At 47.6% G+C, this 24,519-nt stretch overlaps 2 protein-coding genes across 5 annotated transcripts in view; both read right to left on the reverse strand.

The window, feature by feature from the left end:
* Positions 1-1,295: 1,295 nt before the first annotated feature.
* Positions 1,296-12,668, reverse strand: Golt1a (golgi transport 1A). Of its 2 annotated transcripts, none has more exons than XM_017797436.2 (5): positions 12,566-12,668; positions 3,996-4,087; positions 2,965-3,077; positions 2,246-2,309; positions 1,296-1,642 (listed from the first exon to the last, which is right to left on the reverse strand). In XM_017797436.2, the coding sequence occupies exons 1-5, from the start codon at positions 12,588-12,590 to the stop codon at positions 1,604-1,606; spliced, it is 333 nt and encodes a 110-aa protein (XP_017652925.1). In that variant the 5' UTR covers positions 12,591-12,668; the 3' UTR covers positions 1,296-1,603. The 2 variants fall into 2 exon arrangements, with proteins under 2 accessions (XP_017652925.1, XP_008828596.1); XM_008830374.3 differs by having other exon boundaries at positions 2,965-3,143.
* Positions 12,669-20,038: 7,370 nt separating this feature from the next.
* Positions 20,039-24,519, reverse strand: part of Plekha6 (pleckstrin homology domain containing A6) — a 142,765-nt gene continuing 138,284 nt past the window's right edge. For all 3 annotated transcript variants that reach the window (XM_029562194.1, XM_008830385.3, XM_008830384.2), the window contains 2 exons: positions 24,107-24,230; positions 20,039-23,448 (listed from right to left, as the gene is read on the reverse strand). In XM_029562194.1, the coding sequence (XP_029418054.1) occupies positions 24,115-24,230 (116 nt within the window). In that variant the 3' untranslated portion in view covers positions 20,039-23,448; positions 24,107-24,114. The remainder of the gene's footprint in view (positions 23,449-24,106; positions 24,231-24,519) is intronic.

Genomic DNA, 24,519 nt, shown 5'->3' on the forward strand with positions numbered 1-24,519 from the left:
CTCTCATTTGGAGACACATTCTGCCCCCAAACAATGAGAGAGTGCTTGAGGAGTGTGTATGTGTGAAATGTCTTGCCCTTCTCTGCCAAGATACACACACACACACACACACACACACACACACACACACACACCCCTGAAGTGAACTGATGACGCATGCTGGAGGAGGAGAGTAAGAGCAGTGTGACCCTGAGACTCCTCACTGCTCACATGCTGCCCACTGAGAGAAAGTCAGGTCATATTGGCCCAGACCAGAGAAGGCTCCTGGGTTGTGAATTGCAACTGGGAGTTGGGAGTGTGGGTCTCCTTCTTTCCTCGATTAATGAACACTTGCTTGGCACAGGATTTTGACATGGTCAGATGTGCTGGACAGTTATGTAATCAGCTGGCTTTAAGAAAGGAGAATAAAGCTATGATGGCCCACACTCATAATACTACTGCCAGGTGGTTGAGGCAGAAAGATGGCAAATATGAGGCCAGTCTGGGCTTCATAGAGAGTTCCAGGTCAGGCTTGCCTAAAGTATGAGATCTTGTCTCAAAAGAGCAAAAAAGTAACACGAAAGGAAGGGAGGGAGGAAGGCAGGGGAGGAAGTACCGATTTTGTACTTGCTGTTCCCCAGCTGGCATTGAACACTGTGGCCCTTCCTCACGCAGATGTGGAGTGGGAGGTGTGCTCGGTGCCTTAAGGGCAGGGGCAGACCTCCTGTCTGTACCCTCCCATTCCTTTGCTAGATACATACAGGAAAGGACCTTGGTTGGATGTCCCTCCTAAGTGCTGGGATTAAGAGCACATGCCACCACACCCAGCTGGACTTTCTTCAGTCAGTAAGAACTCCTTTTAAGGCAGTGTTGTGGATCATACCTATAATCCCGGTATTCAGGAGGTATGAAGCAGAATGATTCTGGGTTTCAGGCCAGGCTAACACAGTGTCACAGAAAAACGGAAAACAAAAACCACTCTTTTTACCATGGGATGAGGAGCTCCCTAGGACAGGGACCAGCTCCTCTGTCAGGCTGGGCTCTCTGAAGGCAAGGACACTGTTCACCCTTGGGTAGAAAACAGTCTCCTCATGGTTGAAACACCCTTCCTGATGCTACCTGGAGTTAGTCCCCGTGGTTTGTCTAACTGAGGTTAGATACATACTATCACTCTCTTATGACTGCTAAATACCAACATAGAAATTATAGCGAAGTCATGGCCTGACTCTTAGTTACACCTTGTGGAATGGTAGGGGTGCTGCAGGCTCTCCCTAAGGCTGGAGTAGATTTTCTGGGCTGGAGACACCAACTTCGAGTTTCAGACACACAACTTGGGAGTTTAATCTTCACTTGCTCGCATAAATCTAGGTTGGGAATGTTGCTGCCAGCCCCAGTCAGATCTCAGGGCCAGGATCTTTGCTCCTGGCCACCTCTTCCGAAGACTTGAGGGCTTGAGGTCAGTCACTCAGCTCCCTCTATCCTTGGAGAGGCCCAAGTGTAATGGAAAGTGAAGTCAGTGCTGGGGTGGGGGTGGGGTGAGGGGAGTTGTTGCATGAAGGTGGCACCAATTCCCGTTCCATCTTCTCCAACAACAATCCAAGTTCAAGCAACTCATCTTGGCAGTTCAGACCATTGAGCTGGTGCCTTGAAGCCTCTGGGACAGCTGTGGGAGCCAAGAATCATTATTCCAGACAAAGAGTAGAGAGCAGACTCAATGTCCAGGCTATTACTGAGCTGGCCTTGGGAGCTGGGAGTCATGCTGCATATGTGTGGAGGGGGTGGCAGGGCATGCTCAGCTGGCAGGCGCTGGCCTCTGGGCCCATCCCAGGCATCGCATTGTGCTTCTGTCAGGTGCTTCAGGGATGGGGTGGGGACAGGACAGACTCTGCCACCACTTTTCTTGCTGTCACTGGCTATCACATATTTTCTTGCTGTTACTGGCCATCACATATTTTATCTATACCTGTGGCCCAGATTTAACCAAGTGTCCAGAAGTCTCAGACACTTTATGGGTGAGTCACTTAGAACTGCCATTTCTTTGACTGGGGAGCTGTTAATGGCTGTCTCCATCTATACCCACACATTAGTTAGGCACACCTACTTAGCGGGGCCTCACTTCTTCTGTGTCTACCAATGGAGAAGGAACAGAAAGGAAAAGATAGTGAATCCGGGGTGGGGGGAACTCAAAGGAGAGCACCTGAGGCAGCCCTTTAACCACGTGCCTCCCCCAAATCCCATTGCCAAGTCCCAAGCTTCATCTACTCACCATGCTCAGGAAGGGGATGTTAGCTGCAGTTCCCAGGAAGCCAAAGGCCATAGGGAAAAAGCCCCTAGAAACAGAGGGGAGGAAAAGAGTCAGTTATGGCACACTACATGACAAGACTAACTGATATCCCCCCACTTAAAGACTGAAGTTCCGGCTCCCTGGAGAGCAGTACTTGGGCCAAGGGGGCAGGCAGGTTCTACTAAGAGAATGAAATAGTTAAGGAAGGTCTAGGGCTGGGTGTTTTGCAATCACATCTTGGCCCTACCACTTACTGGCACCGTGCACGTCTCTCACTTCTCTGAACCAGTGCAGCTGTCAAATGTGATTAGCAGTATTTGTACCTATGTCATAGGACTTCACATAAAGCCAAGCTTAGGAGACATGCATTTTTGTGACTTGGTCTCCTGATTATTATTATTATGACCTGATGTGTTCTTCTCCCTAGATGGGGTAGGGAGCACCCACTCCAGTTGCTGGGGCCTGGGCATGGATGTTGACTGGAGGCTATGCTTGGGTTGGCATGGCCTTTTGCATCTCCCTGCCCCAGCTGCCTTTGCCTTTCAAACTGGCCAGGCCTGACTGGAAGTGTGTGATCCTTCACAGAGCTTGTAGGCAGCCAGACTGGGAAGTGAATCCCCAGTGTCCTGCATGGGTGAATCTTGACAAAGTCATTTCACCCTGAGCCTCAGTGTACTGAGGGAGACAAGGATGGCACTCACTTGAAAAGGCTGATGAATCCATAGGCCTCCAGGAGCATACCCAACAGCGGCCAGCGCAGGAGTACGATGGCCACACCCCCTAAGAAGAAGCTGGTTCCTTTGAGCTTATGCCTCTGGAAGAAGAAGGAAAATGTCCTCTTCAGGCCGATGATGAAGGAGAGACCAGTCAGGAACAGCAGCTGTGGGTCGGGAAGAAGGCAGGACAGTGAGTACAAGCTCTGTCCCAACCCCCCCAAGGGTTCAAGGGCTCAGGCCTGGACCAGTGCAGGACTGTTCACTCTTCGGGATCCTATCAGTGGGGTGACCCAGCAGTGACGCAGAATCCCAGAGCTGGGAGAGAAATTGAAGGCCTTTCATTTCCCACTCAATTCCTCAGCTCCAAGTTCTTCCTTATTTAAGACTCCCAGGGAGGTGGGCGGTGGAATGGGATCCTCGCGTTTTCAGAGGCGAAGACCGGGGTCTACAGAAGTTAGGGAGTTATGCCCAGAATCCCACAGACCCTGCAGGAGTTCCACTATGTGGCCCTGCCACAGCCTTCAGCGTGGTTCTTAATGATTCCTTTATGAGGGCCCAGGCTCCCAGTAAATTAAACTCTCTGGTTTTCTTCTAGTATGTTCCATAACCCTCACTGCCACCTTCCCCATGTCTTCGGCTGTTCCATCCACTTGTGAGAGTTTTACAGCTCCCCGATTTCCTTCCCAAAGTCCTTTGGTCCTCCCTTTCTTCTTAGCCCCTTGTTTCATTGTGAAGTGTTATCTTACTCTGATTTTCCCTCCTCAGTCACTGGATTCAGGGATTCAATGGTGGGGACAAAGGTCTAATTCATAATGGAGCCCCCAGGGCCTCACTCAGAGCTTGTTGTAAGAATCCAGGTCTCAGGTTATTTATGTACAAAGGCCCTGCTGTCTACCCCCTGGATCCCTCATCCACCCTGGATAGGCATGATCTGAATGAACATGGTGCTGACCCTCCTGGCCAAAGAGTCCTCAAGAAGGTTGGGGCAGGAGAGGTACCCAGCATGGGGGACTCACATTTCCAAAAGCCAGGAGCACCGAGTCAAAGTACAGGAGTATCCCAAAGAGGATGAAGAAGACGCCAAAGCCGGTGATGCCCACACCAATCTCTGCAAGGGGCAAGAGAGCCTGAGCTTTCCCCATCACATAGGACAGATGCCCTGGCTCCCACCATTTCCACCCAGGAATCTCGGTGTCTGTACTCTCAGGAGAGGGCTGAGGATGGACAGGGGGAGGAGGATACATAGGAATTTACTCAGCTCCTGGAAAGCTTGCCCACCACTTCCATCCTCACACTTCCTCCTGCTGCCTTCTGTACTCATTTTGGGGTTGGGGCCCTGGATGGCTACAACCACTGGCCAACTGTGTTCTGTAGCTGGGAGCAGGTGGGGGCCACACCTGGCAAGGAGACCTGTGTGACTGAAAGTTCAGGAGCCCCAACCCCAGGGCCTTGATGGCTCCTAGAAAACTCTACATCATCTCTGTTCTCAAAACTCCCACCCTCAGCTCTTGATACTGAGTGAGCTCCCACTTGGAAAACAGAAGCTGTCAGTTAGGACTGTGCTCACCTCCCAACTCTGGAACCTCCTTTGTGTCAGTCTGGATCCACCTTGCCCCTCTGCAGCAGTGACCTTGATACTGCCCCATCCCCTGCCCTCTTCTAACTACAGCTCACAGGGTGCACCCCACCTACAGTGCTTCTCCCCACTGGCAATATCCAAGGGTATCCTCTGAGGCCACAGAGCTCAGGAAGCCAGTGAGTACCAGGCAGGAATTTGGAGCCTTCTGAGCACCTTGTTTGGTCAAAGGCTATACTTTGGGCATTTGATATCTGTATCAGACACCCCCACCCCAATGGGATGGACACAACTATCCCTTTGAGGGTCCTTTGCTCTGAAGCCTTCCACATCACATGGAATTGTGAATGTGACTTGTTGACTCTGTGATTAGGCAACAAATGAACTTTCATTATGCTGTTTTGCTTAAAAACAAAATAAAAAATGGGCTAGAGAGGTAGCTTGACTGTTAAGAACACTTGTTCCTCTTCAGCAGACCCAGGTTTCCAGCCCCCACAGGCAGCTTACAGTAGGCCGTAACTCCAGCTCCAGGGTCTCCAATGCCCTCTTCTGGCCTCCATTGGTACCACACACATAAATCTTTTAAAGTACTAATTTATTTATTTAAATATTTTATTTATTCTTTTTATGTATATGAGTGTACTGTCTGCATGTATATAAGTGCACCCATACCATGTAATGCTCATGGAAGTCAGAAGAGGGATCAGAGCCCCTGGAACTGGAGTTACAGATGGTTGTTAACCACCACATGGTGCTGGAACCACATCTGGGTCCTCTGTTCTAATTAAAAAAAAACAAACAATTCTATGGGTTGGAAAGATGGCTCAATGGTTAAGAAACTGGATGCTCTTGCAAAGGACCTGGATTTGGTTCCCAGCACCCACATGATGGCTAACAACCGTCCTTAACGTCAGTTGCAGGGGATCAGATGCCCTGTTCTGGGTGCACTTACATACATGCAGGCAAAACACTCATACATATAAAACATTTTTAAAAAGAAAAATAACGTACCATCTTGACCCTTTTCTTTTTCGTTTTGTTTTTTTGTTTTTGTTTTTGAGACACTGTAGCCCATGCTGGCCTTGTACTCATGTTCCCCCTGCCTCCACCTCCCGAGGGCATCCAAAGTAACTTTAGATATGCAGTTCTGTGGACTTGCAAAGCACTTTCTTGGGTCACCACAGCCACCACTACCACCGCCATCACTGCCACCACCACCTTTCTCTAGCATACCTCATCTTACAAAACCGAATCTCTGTACTTGTTAAACTTATTAACTTCTTATTCATTCTTGCATCACTCCATTATAACCACCACCTTACTCTTTGTCTCTATGAATTCAACAACTCTAGGAACCTCATAGTAATGGAATCATATAATAGTTGATCTTTGTGACTGGCTTATTTCACTTATTACAATGTTCTTAAGGTTCTTCTGTGTTATAGCATGTATGAATTTCTTTCTTTTATAAGGGTGCATAATACTCCACTATATTTGCCATTTGTTGACTCAGTCATCTATTGATGGACATCTGAATTGCTTCTACCTTTTGGCTATTGTGATAATGCTACTATGAATACAGGTACAAAAATCTGTCTTTGAGATTCTGCAGGAGCCTATGATTGTTTTGGTTTTTATGTGTGTGTTTTGCCTGCATGCATGTAAGTGTACCCACATCATGCAGTGCTGACAGAGGGCATTGGATCCCCTGGAGAACTGAAGTTACAGATGATTATTAGTCACCATGTGGGTGTTGGGAACTGAACCCGGGTCCTCTGCATGAGCAGCCAGTGCTCTTAACTACTGAGACATCTCTCCAGTCCTGCCTTGGTTTTAGAGACAGGGTCTAAGCAGGTCCCTGACTATCCTTCCCAGTCTGCCTGGGCTTATTTCCTTCTATGCACAACAGTGCCAGCCTGAATTAAACCACTTAAAACCCAGGATAGCTGAACAGATCACAGTCCTTGTGAGACCTGAGGAAGCTTGTATTCTGTCTCCATATTGGGTGATATTTCTACCCTCAGATACAAGGAACTGGTCAGCTAGACACCTACCTATTTTAATTGTGTAGATGGAGAAGAAGACATCATGTTTCTTTAATGTGAATGATAAAGATGCTAAGATTTGTTGCAGTCCTGGGGTCGAACCCAGGGCCTTATAGTGTGTGCCAGACAAATGTTCTAGTCTGGTGCTACACTGTCTCTTCATTTTCTTTTTGAAACAGAGTCTTGCTCTGTAGCCTAGGCTGGCTTGAATTTGTAATCCTGCCTCTGCCTCCTGAGTAGCTGGGATTATGGGTATACACCATCGTGCTAGGTGTGTTTTAAGTTTTTGTGCTTGTCATAAAAGTATCTCCTATCAGCTTGCCAGAAAAATATCCATGATGACTCCAATCTCATTCCACACCCTTTCCTCTGTGCCCCTTAGTAGTTATTATATTTGGGCTTTCTTTCTTGTTTTATTAAAATGTCTGCATGTGTATCCTGGACACCCTTAAGAAAAGCTTCATTTTAATAAACAGTGTAGTTTCTGAGTCACTGTACCCTTCTTTTCATGGAAAATGGTGGAAGCTGTGGGTCTCAGGTCTATCCGTTCCTGTTCCTGATTCACTGTGGCTTGCTCTCCCCAAGAAACAAGTGGGTCAGGAGGCCATTATGTAGTTGGGGCTACCTTGAGTCCCTATTAAGATTCTGAGAACCACTCTAAGAAGGTAAAGGTCCTAAGACATGGAGAATCCAAGATGATCCAGATAAGAATTCATGGCCAACTCTGTGATATACACCCACAATTCTATACTTGGGGTGGGGGGCACTGAGGCAGGAGGATCATGAGTTCAAGGCCAGTCTGGGCTATAAAGTGAAACCCTGACTCACAACAAAAAAAAACAAAATATAAAGCTAGATGTGGCAGCACATGCCTGTGAAGCCAGAACTTGGAAGACAAAGGCAGGAGGATTGCCATAAGATTGAGGTCCACCTGGGCTATGGAGTGAAACTGTTTCAACAAAATTAAACCAACTAAACAATCAATCAATCAAACACACAAAACACTCTTTGTGTTTTCTCATGTCCTCATGCACACATACAATTATTTTGTTTTCTTGAGACAGAGTGTCACTGTATTACCCAGGATGGCCTGGAACTCATGATCCCCATCTCAGCCTCTGCTGAGATGGCAGATATGTGCCACCAAGCCCTGCTCGTCTCTCACTTATCTTAGACCTTTAGACCTGCTTCTCTTACAGTGGTTTGTGTAATATTCTTTCTTGTTTTGTTTTGTTTTGTTTGTTCTATAGTCTTCTTCAAGGGCTTGTGCAATTCCAGAATTTTCCTGTGTTAGGGAAAGACTTCTTTATGGGTCACAGCATTCAGTGGAGCACAAAAACTCACAGAAAGGGGTCAGAAAGTGTGTCTCTCACACACAGCTTCAAAACACTTCTTTCTCTGGCTGTAGGTCAGTGGCTTTAGTCAAATTGCCCAGTTAGGGGGTGTACCCAAAGTTCTTTTGAGGGCAGCAGCCATGGCAGAGAGGGTTGTGGGTGCAGGATGGGATGTCATACAGATAGATGTCTCAGGAATGACAGAGTGCCTGTAGGCAACGCTACCATGATCCAGACAGAGGGGGCAGCACGCCCCCTGCTGCAATCGGGGCTGTCGCACATACAGAGCAGAAAGCAGGAAGCAAGGCCTGGCTCCCCAGGGCTCCACCTAGTGAGAGTGGAGACCTCCCTGGGCCTCACACGGATCAGCTTTGGGTCTCCCAGGGTCCTGTGTCATCCTGTGTCTAGTCCCTACCTCCTGGGCCCTGTAGCTCCCAGACTGCTGCCAGGAAGATCCCACAGCCTTCAGCCTTTGCAGACAAGCCAAAGCCAGACTGACCAGAGCCCAGCTTCTCAGAATGCATTAGCTGAAGCCAAGTGCAGTATCTTTTTTGCTTCAAAGTAGTATCTCCTGGAACAGGTGGATGGGTCTCTCTGCCTCAATGCTGTGCAAAGAGGATTTACACTCATTCTCTCTAAAATCCTCTCACACCCCCTTCCCCGTCTCCAATTCGTGAGCTCAGATGAGCTGCCTCAGACTTCCAAGTAGCTGAGGACTACAGGTGTGAGCCAGCATTTGGTCTTTTTCTCTTTTCAACAATCACAAGTGTGCAGAATAGTTATAAGTGCATGACCATGAATCTTTTTCCTCAGCTCCTTGAGAGTAGGTGCTAGGTCTTTTCTGCCCTCCAGACAGCCAAGTTACAGAGGTTGAAACTGGGAAATGAACATTGATATATTCCTGTTGTCTAGCCCCCAGACCTATTTCAAGTTTTACCCACTTGTCCCAGTAATACCATTCACAGGAAAAGAACATAGTTCATAGCCATATGCCATTGAACTGTCTCCCTTTGGTCTCTCAAGTCTGGAATAGTGCCACAATCTGTACTTGACATGACCTGACCTTCTGAAGATTCAGGTTAGTTATTTTGTAGCTGGTCTCTTCCTCACAATCAAGTTCACAGGCAGAGCTAGTCACCAGATGTGACGATATGCTCTTATGCAGCCTAGATGGTGAGCCCACTTCAACCTGACAGTCAATGAAGATGTATTTTTGGCATGCTGGACCCCTCCATGCTACCTCAATCCCCTGAGAACACCCTCCTTGCCCCACCTTGGAACATTCTGCCCATTGGCTAGGGTTCAGGCACCCCCACTTTGGGCACCCCACCAAATGACTTTCAGACAGAATTGTTTTGGAAACAGGAGAGTTGATAGTAGTGATGGAGAGCTGATGCTCACATTGCACCAGGCATCTTAACTCAATTAACATACATAACCACCTGTGAGGTAGGCGCTGCTGCTAACTTCATTTCACAAACCAAACAACACTGACAGGGTTTGCTGCCTGCCCATCAGGCCTTGAATACAGTTAGAGACTATAAAAAATGTCCTTAACAATCCAGTCTACTGCAGAAAATGCTCTGGCTTTGGACTTCCATGTTATCAAATCTACAGGCAGGTGCCAGTCCCCGGCAGGCGGCAGCAGGCCACTCCTTGATTGAAATTCCTTCTCTTGGCTTCCATGCTATTTCTGAATTTCTTCCTACTGGCTAGCCATTTCTCCTGGCCTCCTTTGCTAACTCCTGCTCTTCTCTCTTTCTCTTGGAATTTGCCTCACTCAGGTTTGGGCCCAGCTCCTGTCTCATTGTTTTCACACACCTTCCCATGTTTTTAAATGTGTGTGTGCTGACAGTGTGACACTTGTCCCTCTCATCCAAGATTCATGAGATCCCACTGCTTGCTTGGCTGTTGACTCCCCAGCAGTCTGCACACCACAGGCTGCCATCAGCCTTCCTTCTTCCAGTCCTTCAGTCACCTCGTATTGGAGTGTCTCTGTCACCACTGTCTGCCAAGTCACTTGCTTGTGCCACCTTCCCCATCTAATCTGCCTATAAATCTTGTTGCTGCGGCTTCCAGAACATATCTGAAAACTGCTATGCTTCTTACTCTTGCTACGTCACCCTCATCTCTCTCCAGGACTTCTGTACAACCTCCATTAGTCTTCTGCTTGTTACCCTCCCAGTCCTCCACACAGTGCTCAAGGATCTTGAAAATGCACCCCATTGATCATACTGCATCCTGTTCAAACCACCTCTTGTATTGAAGCAGAGACCTTTACACATGGCTTACAAATCCTGTATAATGGGGCCTCGAACTTCTCCTTTCTCTTTCCTACTGGCCTACCACACTCCCCTCATCCCACTGCCCTTCACTCTTGCTATGACAAACCTCCCTGCCCCAGGACCTTTGTATATTCAGTTTCTTTGTGAGGAACACCCCTCCTCCTGCTTCAGGTTTCAAATGCCAGCTCCTCATGGAAGCCTGTCCCACTGTCTGACATACATCTGGCTCTGTCACTTCTCCCTTTCATAGGACTAAGCATCATTCTTCACAGGGCTTGTCATAGTTGGTAAGAGCATATTATTATACTTGAAGGTTAATTAGCTTAGTAAAATGTCAGCATGCTCCTAGGCTCAGGCCCCAGTTATTTTTTATCTTTTTATTCCCTGGGTTGCAAGGTGGGGGTGGATGCTGGGGAAGCAGTTTTGGCAAAGTTTGGAGATATTTTGATTGTCACATGGTAGCAGGGGTGGTTACTGGCATCCGTAGGTGGCCAGGGGTACTGCTAAAATCTATGGCCAGCTCCCACAGCATCATCTGTACCCAAAGGCTCTGGGGGGTGGGGGGCTGGGAGGCTGTGCCCCAGGGATCTAAGGACTCCCATGGTTTTAAGCACCAGTCATATGCTGCTGACTCTCAGGTTCCTCTCTCCAGCCAGGTCTCTCTTGAACTCCAGATTCATATCCCCCATGGCCTGATATCTCATCTGGATGTCAGAGCTAAACACCAAGCCTGTTCAAATATGGCTCCTGCTTCCCACCTCCACAGCCTTTCCTGCTCACTGGCCAGGTATGCACAGGGGAGGCATTCTTGAGTCTTCCTCCCTTCATAGCTTACATCCCATCTGCCAGAAAATTCCTCCCAAAAGATACACAGGACTTGGGGCTGGAGAGATGGCTCAGCGGTTAAGGACACTGACTGTTTTTGCAGAAGACTCAGGTTCAAATCCCAGCACCCACATGGCAGCTAACAACTGTCCATAACTCCAGTTCCAGGGGATCTGACAGCGTCTTCTGTCCTCCTTGGGCATTGCACGACACAGGTGCACCTACCTACATGCAGGCAATACACACATACACATAAAATAAAAATAATAAATTTTAAAAAATAAAAAAAAAAGATACACAGGACCACTTCCCTCCTCTGCACCCGCCCACACCCTGCCTCCTGACCACTCCCACCTCTGCACTGCCCATATCATCTCCTGCCTTCTTTTTGTCTCAGAATGGTCTCTATATTGCTGGCCGCTCCCCTACAGTCTATTCTCAATCCAGCACCTGGAGTGAGCTTTAACAATGCAGAGATTCTCCCTCTCACATACAACACCCTCCAATGCTTCCCCACCTTATTAGATAAAAGGGAAATCGGTATGTGGGCATGGGCTGGCCCTCAGGGCTCTCCCCTGCCTAAGCTCCCCCTCCACACATGATACTCCAGCTGTACCAGCCTCTTTGCTGGTCCTCACATACCACGGATATGGTGCCTCAGGACCTTTGTGCTGCTGTCCCCTCTTTAAGGAACATTCTCCCTCTAGATAGTTGCAGGGCCTGCTCCCTCACTTCCTGAAGGCCTCTGTATTAAGGGCCCTTCCCAGCAAAGCCTTCCTTGACCACTGGGTATGAAACATATGCCCCTACTTCAGACTCCATAGTCCCCTTACTCTGTTTTGCTTTTGGTGGGAGGCTCTTATTGCTGGCTGACATGCTACATGATCACTCTTTCATAAGCTAATGATCTGCCTTCCCCCTCTGGTAAGTAGGGACCTGCCTGCTCCATTCTCAGTTGTCTGCTCTTTGTTGGCACAGTGCTTGGGACACATGGTTCCACTGAGGAGAACGTGGGCTCAGAGGCTAAGCAACTTACCCCAATAAAGCCCACAGCTCTCCTCTACCCCTCCCTGTGAACATCCTACTTTTCCCAGAAGGTGGGCTGCCTATACCCATACCCCCAAAGGAAAAGGAGAGATGTCTGGAGTGAGGCTATAATTCCATGGCTACAAGAGACCTTGAGGGTTTGGAGAGAAAATGTCTAAGTGGGCAGAGGCCTCCTGGGTCCCCTGTGCTGAATCCTACTTCTCAGAACCCTGGGTGGGAAGGGCTTAGCTTGCCTTGTGAACTTGCCTGCCGTGGCCTGAGTATCTGGGCAAGCCCCCATCATGCAAGGCAGGAGTCACACCCACCATGGCCTGCTGCCTCTGGGATGCCAACGTAGAAGCTTCCAATTGCTGGTTCCAGAGGTCGCACTTGTAGGTCCCCAGGGGAGGAGACAGCTGGAAAGAGCATGTGCTCACCACCCTAGCAGGGATCCTGACTCCAGCCCCATGCCCTCCCACCAGTCATTCCACTTACTTTGCCACTCAGTGATGGAGATCATGCTTCAGGGGGGCTTCTGGGTCTGCTACCTAGTGGTGAGCCAAGAGGTCAGAGCTTGGGCATGCTCCCAGGAAGCTGACCCTTGGCAACTGTGAAGGAGCTGCTGGTAAATCATTAACTCCCATCCCTCCACATTCCTCACACACAAATGGCTGCTTAAAGACACAGACCTGTTCTGTAGCTAACACCCACCAAGTCCCCTCCAGCTCATCTCAGAGGCTGAGCTCAGTGCTCCCCCCTCTGCACAACTTGGACTGAATATGCAAGGAGTGGGGTCTGGGGCATGCCTGGTTTCTCACTTGTTTTGGTGAAGGTTATAGGAAGTATTGGAATGATGTGCCTCTTTGAGAATGTGCTAAAGTCATTTTGAAAGTAGTTTTGATTCCAGGCTAGTAATTATAGAAGATGCCAGGGCCAAGGCTCATCTGAGTAAAACCTATTGCAGACCTAGGGGGAGTCAGATTTAGGTAAACCAAAGGCAGCTATGCCACACGGAGTTAGGCAGCAAAGGTTTCAACTTTCCCCAGCAATGTCCTGCTTGGAACTGAGAGGTTGAGCTATGGGGAGGCAAAGCTAGCCACTTGGCTTTAGGGCTTCTAGTGGATGTGTCCTTCCCTGCTCTGTAAGCCCAAAGAAGGGGTAGATCATCTCTGATAGTCTTTTCTTCATTGCAGAGGGTGATTCTCAGCACTGCTATGGCAAGTACCCCTTGTAGTGTTCTCAATCTAGACGTTAAATTGACAGATTATATAACTGACATCCAAATATCATTTGAAAACTCAAAGCCACACAAAAAAGGAACATAAGAATAATTTATAAGACATGATGTCTCTCAATATACAAATGCTCAGATAAAACCTGTAAGAGGACTCACATAAAATAGTAGGCAGACACTTGTACTATGCATAATAAAAGTGCTTGAGTTAAAGAGAAATAGAAAACTAGGGTTAAACTGGGCATCATGGTACACACCTCTAATCTCAGCACTCAGGAGGCAGAGACAGATGGTTCTCTGTGAGTTCCAGGCCAGCCCAGTCTATACATACTAAGTTCTAGGCCAGCCAGGGATACATAGTAAGACCCTGTCTCAAAAACAAAAGCAAAACTAAAAATACAACAAACAAACAACAAAACCTCCAAAAAACAAACAAATAAAACTAGGGTCATTTTATACAGAAACAAAACCACAGACACATATGAAAACAAAGGAAGTCAGGCATGGTGGCATGTTTATAATCCTAGTACTCAGGAGACCGACCCAGGAAGATCTCAAGTTTGAGGCCAGCCTGGGCTACCTAGTTAGTTAGAGGCCAGCCTGGACTGCATAGTAAGATCCTTTTCCGAAAAGACAGAAAAAGAAGTGACAGCTGGACTAAAACCTGATGTTAGGAATTGTACAGTTCTGTAATCCCAGCCACTCAGTAAGGTGAGGCAAGACCCCTATGTTCAAGAACCCCCCTTGGATTACAGATTTCAAGGTCATCTGAAAAACTTAATGAGACTGTGTCTCTTAAAAAAATAGGGGGCCTGGAGAGATGGCTCAGTGGTTAAGAGTACTAGCTGCTCTTACAGAGGACCCGGTTACCCACCTGGTGGTTAACAACCATCTGTAACTCCAGTTCCAGGGGATCTGACACCCTGTTCTGATCTCAGGCATTGTACAACACAGGTGCACCTACCCACATGCAGGCAATACACTCATACACATAAAATAAAAATAATAAAATATTAAAAAATAAAAATTAAAAAAGATAAATTGGGATTAAAAGGAGTTACCTTATAACAGGGGGACATTGCCCCTACTAGACAACATAGGCTAGCAAAGTAAAAGCCCAATGCCAGGAGTGGACTCCCTTATTTGAAGCTGTTGATTAGGGGTCCCACAGACCCTTAAACAATACTGGCCTTTGCCTCTGCTCTTGGTTACCCATCAGAACTTCATGGTAAGTAAGACCCTATTGCTGAAGACACTACATATATGAACTGTAAAACAAACAAGGAGAAATCAAGCTGGTGCTGACTTTAAAGCTTCGTCTCTACTGGCTAGCTTTCATAGTGCTGGAAGGTATCATAATGCGACCTGAAGAGAAAATTAATCATCAACCTTACCCAGCTGTGAATCCTTCCAGTTACAACAACAACTGGCCTGGCAAGATAGGCATACTGATGCAACAGAGGCACAAATATTATGGGAATAACCAACTACTTTCTAATTGGATTTAAGGTGTACTTCATAGGATGCAGCCCATACCTGACATTGATGTTATGCCTAGGAACCCGAGGCCAAACAGGTCATAGGTCATAGGGGACAGCCTAATACTATTATTGTGCAAAATAATACAGTATTAAATGGACTCTTAATGACTTATTGATATACCCATAGATTAATGCATCCCTCAACTCTCAGCAGAGAAGCTTCCTTATACAATGGATGGTGATTAACACAGAGAACCATAAGTGGCCAATGTGCAGAGAATAAGAGACTTCAGATTGCTTATTCCTGAATAGAACACCTATATAAACTTCTGCCTCCCAAGGCTCAGGGATTATTGTAGAAAGATTGTAAGAGCCAGAGGTGGTAGATAGCCACAAAAAAACAGTTTTCTAGACAGCTGGGCTGTTACTCATATGAGCTCAGCAAAGATGACAGCATGTACAAGTCCCGAGCAAGCTCAAACCAGACAAAATCCCAGCATAGACATGGGGAAGTGGGTGAGAAACCCCAACTCCACCTGAGGAACTGATGACTGCTGGGAGGGGGAGAGTCAGTCTCATTTAAGGGTGAGACTCTTGGTAGGTTGACCAGGCGCCAGTGGCTGAACCCCACTGAAGGGCATCTGGGGACACCAATTTGACTCTATAGGCCTTAATATATATAATATTATATATTATATTATATAATGATAATGTATATATTACATTATATAATTATATACTATGTTATATAATATAGAGTACATAAAATTGGATGGGGTAATATAGGGGAGGGAATCTATATTGTATGAAATTCACAAAACTTCAATAAAAAAGAGCCAAAAGGGGGGGCTGCACTAGAGAGATGATTCAGTGGTCAAGAGCACTAGCTGCTTTTGCAGAGGACTGGGGTTCAGTTCCCAGAACCTATATGGCACTTAACAATCATCCATAACTCTAGTGCAAGGGGATCCAACGCCCTCGTCTGGCCTCTGTGGGCACTGCATGCATGTGGTGCATTTCCATACATGCAAGCAAAACACTCATACACATAACATAAAAATAATCAATTAAAAATAAAAATAAAAAGGGAGGGGTGTATTGGACAATGGTAGAATGATTGCCGAGCACATGTGAGGCTCTAGATTCAATCCTCAGTACCACAAACAAAGAAAAAAACACTATCTCAGATAATTAGAGACCCAAGCTACTTGTCTATAACAAGAGAAACAGGAAAGCAACCCTAATTGAAGACGGAGTGGCGAAACAAGGCAGATTAGAGAAGACAGAGTGGACCACGAGGAAGCACACGGTGCTCGTAGATGAACTGCGTTGTGTGTGCCCATTGTCAAAATGTCAGAAGACCATGACATTGACCAGGCTTGGATGTCTCCTGGCACACATGTGCTGTGAAATGTGATCCAGTGTGGAGTGAAATTCAATTGGCACAAAATTTTTAAAATGTAAAGGATCAGGACTGGAGAGACAGCTCAGCAGGTAAAGGTGCTTGCCACAAAAGCCTAGCAACCTGAGTTCCAGTCCTGGAACTCACATAAAGGTGAAAGAAAACTCCACAAAAAAGAATTCCACAAAGTTGTCCTCTGATCTCTGCACACACATACAACAAAAAATTAAACACATATATAAAGGATGGCAAGAATAGAAAATGATTTATTTTTAAACTTTTATTTTTATTATATTTATTTATTTATTTATTTATTTATTGATTGATTGATTGGTCTTTTTTGAGACAGGTTCTCCCTGTAGCCCCAGCTGGCCTGGAACTGGCTATGTAGACCAGGCTGGCCTTGAACTCACAGAGATCTGCCTGCCTCTGCTTCCCAAGTGCTGGGATTAAAGATGCGCACCACCATGCCCAGCTTATTATCTTTATTATTTTAAATTATGTGTACAAATGTGCATCTGTGTAGGGGTATGTGCACATGAGTTCAGGTACCCACAGAATCAGATCCCCTGGAGCTGGAGTTACAGGTGGTTGTGAGCTACCTGACGTGGGTGCTGGGAACTGAACTCAGATCCTCTGCAAGAGCAGTATGTACTAAGTAAGCAGTATGGTACCAAGTCATCTCTCCAGCCTCTAAAATAATTTCTTAAAACTTTTCTTAAGGAGATCTCTGATTTAGTGATTTTTAGTGATACCTGGCTGACAGCTCTCCTGTCAGGTACCTTCAGCCAGATTCTGTGCTTGCCCAGCAATATATATGCACTGGAACCATTTTTAGTTGAATGAAATGTTTTAATACATGTGTCATCAATACATAAGGTGGATTATTCAATAATTTTGAGACAATATCATGTTCCATTTGTTTCTTCACAAAAACCATTTCCTATCTTGCTGACTTATTCAAGAAAGTCATTCTAAAAAAGATTCTTCAAATTTTTCACAGTATAAGGAGTTGGACCATTGTGAACTCACACGAATAGTAGTTTTGGTCCAGTCATACACTCTAAAACTGGGCAGGGAGGACTCGGGATAATTCTTTGTTTTGCATTACAGTCACTAAATACCCATCCTTGAGACAATTCAAGGCTTTCTTGCAAATTGTCAAAATGTCCCCTAGAGGGCAGTATGACCCCCATCAAAATCCTTGGGCTCTAAGGTCAAGGCTGCTAGGTTTGCTCCTAGCTCCCAGAGACTGCAGGCATTCTACATTTTCTGTGTCTCTGTTTCTTGGATAAGAATAGTTCCTATTATGGGTTGGAGAGAAGGCTTAGCCGTTAAAAGCTCACAACATAAACATCAAGAATGGTACCTGTCACATAGAGATCTCATACCTGGCACATGGTAACACTTAATGAGCTATTACTATTCTAGTATAGTTATATTAATTACTATTGTTATTATTAGCATTCTATTAATAGACTGTTATATGAGGGAGTTCTGTTCACATCTCAAAACGGTGGCTCTAAACTATTCACTCATGGTATAAAACAGCAGCTAGGAACATTTCCCACCATCACTCTTGTTACCTGGGACAACTGAACTCTGAACTGGACTTTCCCGGCCTGATTTTCCAGGCACCGGAGCTAGGTATCCACAACTCACCTTCCAAGAGAGAGCCATTCACAAGGTCAACCCCAGGAAGAAGTCTTTGGCCCTAGAACCCAGGCTGGTCCTAAGCCTGTGGCTGTTTTCATACCTGTCCACCATGGTGTAACGCTTGCTCCCTGGGGCTGCAGGCCTGTGACTAAGCAGGAGATAGCACCCTGGAGGGTTTCAAGGCTATCTTTTGGCAAGAGACACAGACTAGTTAGTGAAGAAGAGACCTTGGAAAACATCTACCCTTCAGTCATCGTGCCCTATAGGTGGGTCAGGGGTCTTCTCAATGTCACCACAACTCCTTCATAACTGTAAATGAATTTAAGGTCTTAAAGTATTTTTCATCCATTTTTAAAAATTTTCTTGAGACCTTCTTAGAGATGGTCACTATCTTCAGATGGGAACCTGAGGCTGCAGAACCCAACTCATCTGTTCATCTTCATGCAGCTCATGAGGCAGGGACGAGTGTGCCTCAGATCTACCACACTGGAGGGATGCAGGGGGTCAGGTGGGCACAGTTCAGCAGGGTCTAGAGCCTGTATGAGCAGCCATGCCTAGCCAAGAACAAGCGATCCATGACACAGTCCCAGGGCACAATCTGGAAGCGGGTGCTGCAGTGGCTTTTTCATTCCATGTCCTGATCTGCCCCTCTACAAACCCAACCTGGTTTGGCTGGAGGATTCATCTGATGGGGAGGACGACCCGGGGACCACCTGAGCATCTTCATCCTAGGAGAGCAGCTGTTCTTGCTTGTGACAATAGGTAGTATCCTGTGACAGCACAATCCCCTGCAAGTCCCTGCCACTGGCTCTGGTTGATGGGGGCTGCAGATGGAGGCTCAGGGTCCCAGAAAGTGACAAGCTCCCCTACGGCCCCCCTCCTTCCTCAAAGGTGTTTTCTTTTTCCTTTGTTTTTTTGAGACAGGGTTTTTTTGTAGCCAGACTGACCCTCAACTCATGATTCAACCTCAGTTTCCTAGGATGTGCTACCTACCATGCCTGGCCAAAGGTGTCTGCCTTAAGTCTACATTTGGTCCCAACTCTTTCTGGTTCACAGATTATCAGGGTTCATAGCTGTCTTGTTACCAATGCAAAATACATATTAAAAAGAACACCTACTCTTCCGGTGCTGTTGGGATGAGAACAGCCTTGAAGGTGTCAGTCTGTTTTTTGCTTTGCTTTTTTTGAGACAGGGTCTGTGTAGCCCAGGCTCCTGCCTCTACTTCCATGTGCTGGGATCACAGGTGTGAACTGCCAGGTCCAGCTTTACTGGGCCTCTTGACCCAGTACTCACAGTGAGATTTTAAACTGAGAAGGTCTAGTAAAGTCCCTGATACTTGCAGTAAATACCCGCCAATAGAAGCCAAGGAGGTTAAGGGAGGTTAAGGCTAGACGAGAACTGAGGTGGTATATCTGGTCTACCACCAAGTCACACACCTCTTTGTGCCCTAAATAGCAATAGAGCATTGTGCATCAAGAAAAACTAGAATTTTTCTTCCTCCTCCTCCTCTTCTTCTTCTCCTTCTCCTTCTCCTTCTCCTTCTCCTTCTCCTTCTTCTTCTTCTTCTTCTTCTTTTGTGGTCCTACCCTCCACCTCAGAGGCAAACCAAGGAAAGTGCTAGGCCTGGAGAATCTGAGCTCTAGGGTCACCTAGATCAGAGATGACAGTGATAAGGGTAGCACACCATTGCCCTTAGCTCCAGGCAGGTGACACTCTCCTGTGAACTCTGGGATACTTGCTGGGGAAGGAGGCCGAGAAGTGCAGCCCAAGTGACTGGGAGGAGGCCCCAGGCTCTGTGCCCATCCCAGCCCCTCAGTTCTTTCCTGCCAAACCTCTAAATTTCCGTGGATCCTGAGGACAGCCAAAGGCTGACACAGACGCGGAGTGGAACACATACACCACAGGTACAAACCATTCACTTTATTTTGTGTATTGGATTTATACAAACTTGCAAGATAAAAATGCAGAGCTCACGGGGGTTCTTCAGTACCTATCTGAGAGTGCTTGCTGAAAGGAGAGAGTGAACTCCTACCTCAGCCAAGGTGCCCTCTTCTCCCTGGGAGGGTGGTTGGCTAGACAGATGCTCAGGGGATGTTACAGCTGTGTGGTCCCAACAGAGATGCTGTTTATCTAACCTTATTTTTTTTTTTATCTAAGGTCACTTTCATACTAAATAAAGACACTGAGATCATAAATTTCCTTATATGATTTATTGTCTAACACTAGCAAATCAAATTGGCCCCAATATGTGCATAAATAGATATGTGTATATATATATTTATATATAGTATTTTTCCTTAGTTTTAAGAGCTGCCAGGAGGAGGGTACCTAAAGGGAAGGAAGGGATTCCATCTTGCAGTAGTCAGCCCTGCTCCAAGAACATGCCTTTTATAAAGGCAGGAGAACATGCTTGCAGCTTGCAAGCTTGTGCCTCCAGAAAATCTTTAAAGTGACAGTAGCAGTATTTGATCGCAGCCTCTTGGTAATTGATGGAAGAGGTAATGTGCTAATTGGGAAGGCCCTACCTGGGTAGCCAGAGGTCTCCCCAGAAGGGGTACTTAACCCTAGGCCTCTGTGTGGGCACTATTCATTCATAGCAAGAAACTCCAGGCTGGGAACTAGGCCAACAAATGTCAGAGCTGGTGACTGGGAGCTCTGGAAAATTCCCGAGCCCTTCATTTCAGAGCTGAAGCAGGTTCTAAATCCCACCCAAATCCTTGCAAGGCTAGAGTCCCTTTGCCCACTTTACTGGTCAGAAAGTGGTTTGGGAGGCTGAGCTGGCCCAGGTCAGAACTGCAGCCAAAGCACTGAAGCCTTCCTCTTGGGAAAGTCTAAAATGTGACACTGTCTGTGGGACCCTCCCCAGCCAAGAGTGAAGCTTCAAGTCTGGATGCCAGACCAAGGTTCCACAATAGCCCCCAGAGAGAAAAAGTCCTAGAGGGAAACAGGTGAGAGCAAGGGAGGGCTCAAGAGAAAGTGCAGGAGGCTCAAGGAGTTTGTAAGGACTTCAATGGAGCGACTCAGAGAACACAGAGGGTCCCAAGCCACTTCTTCTGGGCTTCACTTCATACCTTCGGTCTGTTGGAGCAGACTGTCATCCTTCAGGCTGGCTACCATAGGCTGCCAGCAACATGTTGACTCTTTCCCACAGAAGGATGAAGTGGATGGCCCAGGAGCCCATGCCTGCAGCAGTAAACATTTCCTTCAAGAGGCTCACATACCTGACAACCCTTAGGGTGCCTTCTGAAATTGACAGTGGGTTAAAATTCTTAGACTGTTGAGAGAATGCCCTGCCCCTGTAATGATGCTGTCTAGGTGAGCCTGGGGACCAGCCCTTTGCAAACTGGGGGAATGGAAAGGAAGTGAGTCACTGGGGGAAAGGGAAGGGCACAGACTGGGATCTAGGGACAGCCACCCTAGTCTCCTTACATCACTGGCCAATCCCATTCAGACATTGCACACTTTGAAAATAGATTTGCTTTTTAAACAAAAGCATAAAATAGGTCTGCCTTAAAATAAGTCTTTCCTCTTCCTTTCTTTGGATCAAAAAGGCAAGGAGTATGTTCTCAACATGCTAAGAATGGCGTGGACAGAAAATGGGTCTGGACAGGAGCTAAGGAAAGGACAGACAAATCTATACATTACACAGGTATCTATACCATGAGTCATTTCCATAAAACATATATTAAGGCATGTAAAGCAACATAAAGAGCCAGCTTTATGAATTCTGGATGAGACAGGCGCAGACATTTCTTGGTATTTTACATATATTTCTAAAAATACCACTTTAAAAAAAAGGGAGAGACAAATGCAGGGAAAGGTAAGGAAGGCCCTAAAAAGAAACCTGTTTCTTCTGGAAGAAGGGTATGGAGAGAGAAGGTGGCCTGGGAGCTAATCCCACCTGCCAGTCTATAGGGGAGAAAGGGCTGATTTGGGGTGCTTGAGCTGTGCAGATGGGAGATGTAGCCAAGAATCATGTTCTGGAAACTTTCTAGAGATGAACACAGGTGGTGGAGTCCTCTCAGTCCATAGTCAAAAGCAAGACAATATCCTAAGCACCTAGAACAGTGCCGGATGTATGAAAGGTGCTAGACTAGCATTTGTTGAATGAATTGTCATTTTTACTTGCATATAAACCAGTAACTGCCCTGGCCATGAAGGAGTGGTGATGAGCTGATAGGAGATGGAACAGTTGTTCTTGGGGCCACTGCAGCTCAGGCTGAAGTCTCTGGCCAAGACAAGGCCTGGGGACTGGTGTCTTCAGCTCCCTCTCTTCTTGCTTTCTGGCTTCTCACTCAAGGTGAGTAGAACAGAGGACCACTGTGCTCTGCTCCTGTCTCTTCCCACAGCCTCCCTGGGTAGGTGGATTGTAAGAAAGCCCAGCCTCTGGTCCTGCTCTAGATGCCTGAGATGAGAAGTAGGGGCTGGAACCTGGCTTTCCAGGTAAGGCTCATTTCCCCCTCCTGGGGCAAACTCTCAGCTGGGCCACAGCACTTTCCATGGTGGAATGGGGGCAAGAAACTGACTAGACAAGGCCCCAAGGCTAACAAATCCTATGTAAGACAGGGCCTTCTCTCTGCCCATGACCTCAGGAGGGAGAGGCAGACACCAGGCCCTGACCCAGAAAGGACCATCTCCTAGCTATCTCACCCCAACTTCCCCTCAGTCCATACCTTGCTACCGAGCACCTCAGCTGGGGTTGATACATGCCCAGTGAGCCCTCCCAGGACTACCTGCTCCTGAGGAAGTTGTGGAGGTACACAGGTAACCATCAGACCCTCTGACTGGCACCAACCTATGGCTCTACTCTGGGGAAGCCAGTCCTGCTCTCCATCCCATTTTCCTCTGTCCTTACATCCTCATTACTTGGGAAAGCATCTTACTTTCTCTTCCTTCCTTCACTCTCCAAGCCTCTCTCCTCTTCTGTCTGCTACCCTTTCCAACTTGCCCTCAGACACTGTACAGACCTGCTGTCCTCTCTCCACAGTACTTGTCCCCTCTGGGAGCCCAGGAGCCTCTCCCTGTTGCTCATCCTCTTCTTTGGCGCAAGCAGAGTGGCTGGTCTCCAGTGAACTCTGGGAAGCACATCAGCAGAGGTGGGTCAAAGCCTTGGGCATCACTGAGGCATCTGGGGCTGATGTGGAAGAAGACGATGGTAGGAGCTGTCCTTTCTCAGTGTTGTATGGGTTCCCCAGAGGGTGAGGGTCTGTCTCCTCTTCACCTCTAGTCCTCACCCAAGATAACTTCCATCAGAATACATTCTCCATCAGGGATGGTGCTGGGGGGCATACAATGCCAAACAGTGCTTCCTTGTGGTTTGGGTATCAAAGAGAACAGCATCCTGCCCCTGCCATCCCAGGTTCACCTCAGAGCCATGACATGATAGTGGAGGTTTCAGGGTGAGGGCAGCAGGTGTGGATACCCAGGCATCCATGCTCCTTTCTGCAGCAGCCCTGACCCAACCTAGCTCCCTGTGGCATTCCTGTGGTGGTAGGTGCAAGGGTAAGAGGCCAAGGTGAGGAGCCAGGACCCCAGGTGTGCAGAGGAAGCTTTCAGAAGGTGGCTCTGTGGAACTTCACAGCATTGACCTCAGCCAGGGCTTGCACTAGAGAAAAGAGAAGCAGGTGAGACAGAACACAGGGGCAACAACCCAGTCAGCTTCTCTAGGGAGGAAGAAGCTTCATTAAGAGCTGCCAGAGTCCATCCCACTCCCCAGCTGGAGAGAGGGAAGGGAGGGTAAGGAGTAAGCATTGCCTCTTCCTGACAGGAGGCTCTGTGCTGCCATGGCAGGGAGGTATAAGCCTTGGGCTATGGTGCTCCAGCGTTGCTTCTGGTTACAATAATGTCTGGGGATGGAGACACAGCTTCTGGGGGGTTCTGAGGGTTCTGTGGCAGGGATGCTTTGTATCTCAACAGATGGAAAGCAGATTGGCAGCTGGGAAGTATGGGGTGGTAGGTACAGAGGCAGGGGGCCAGGGAAGCACCTTCCCCGGCATCAGACAGGTGGGGTCTCAGCGCCATTTCCTTCTGCTTCCAGAGAGGCAGAGTCCATTGGCATTGCCACGTCTGAGAAGCAGCATTGCCAGCCACTGGTAGCCAGTACTGCTTGGAGACATCGGTGGCTCAAGCAGACAAATGGAGGGGGATAGAGCGAACAGAGCACCAGGGTGGGGTGAAGCAATGAGAGGGCATAGATGGCTCAGAGGGGTGGGGGAAGGACCTCCCCTCCCCGGGATCATGAAATACAGTAGAAAAGTGCTTACGTCAGAACTCAGACCCGCATGGTATGGCTGTTGTCGGCGCCCCGTGGGCATTCAGACGTGAGGGGGTTGGCTGGTGGAGTCGGGGAAGCAGGGGAGGTGGGAGGGCTTGGGGTGGCACATTGCACTGGAAACAGAAATGAACAGGGAGGTGAATAGGTGACAATGGGCACTGGGGGAGGAGGATGGGCACCCAGAGCAAGCAAGGCCCCTCCTTGGCAGGGAGCAAGGCAGGGAGGCAAGCAGAGAGAGGAGGGCTGGGAAGCTTGCTTAAGCTGAGGCAAAGCTGTCCTCACTCCCAGGGTACCATGGAGGATAGTGAGGCCCCACAGGAGACCTGGCCAAATCCAGGCACCTCTCTGGGCCAATGGGAGAGTCACATTCTACACTGTGTGGACAGAATAAAGGAGTGTCAC

Source organism: Nannospalax galili, unplaced genomic scaffold, assembly GCF_000622305.1.
Source record: "Nannospalax galili isolate Female #2095 unplaced genomic scaffold, S.galili_v1.0 scaffold113, whole genome shotgun sequence".
Lineage (NCBI taxonomy): Eukaryota > Metazoa > Chordata > Mammalia > Rodentia > Spalacidae > Nannospalax > Nannospalax galili.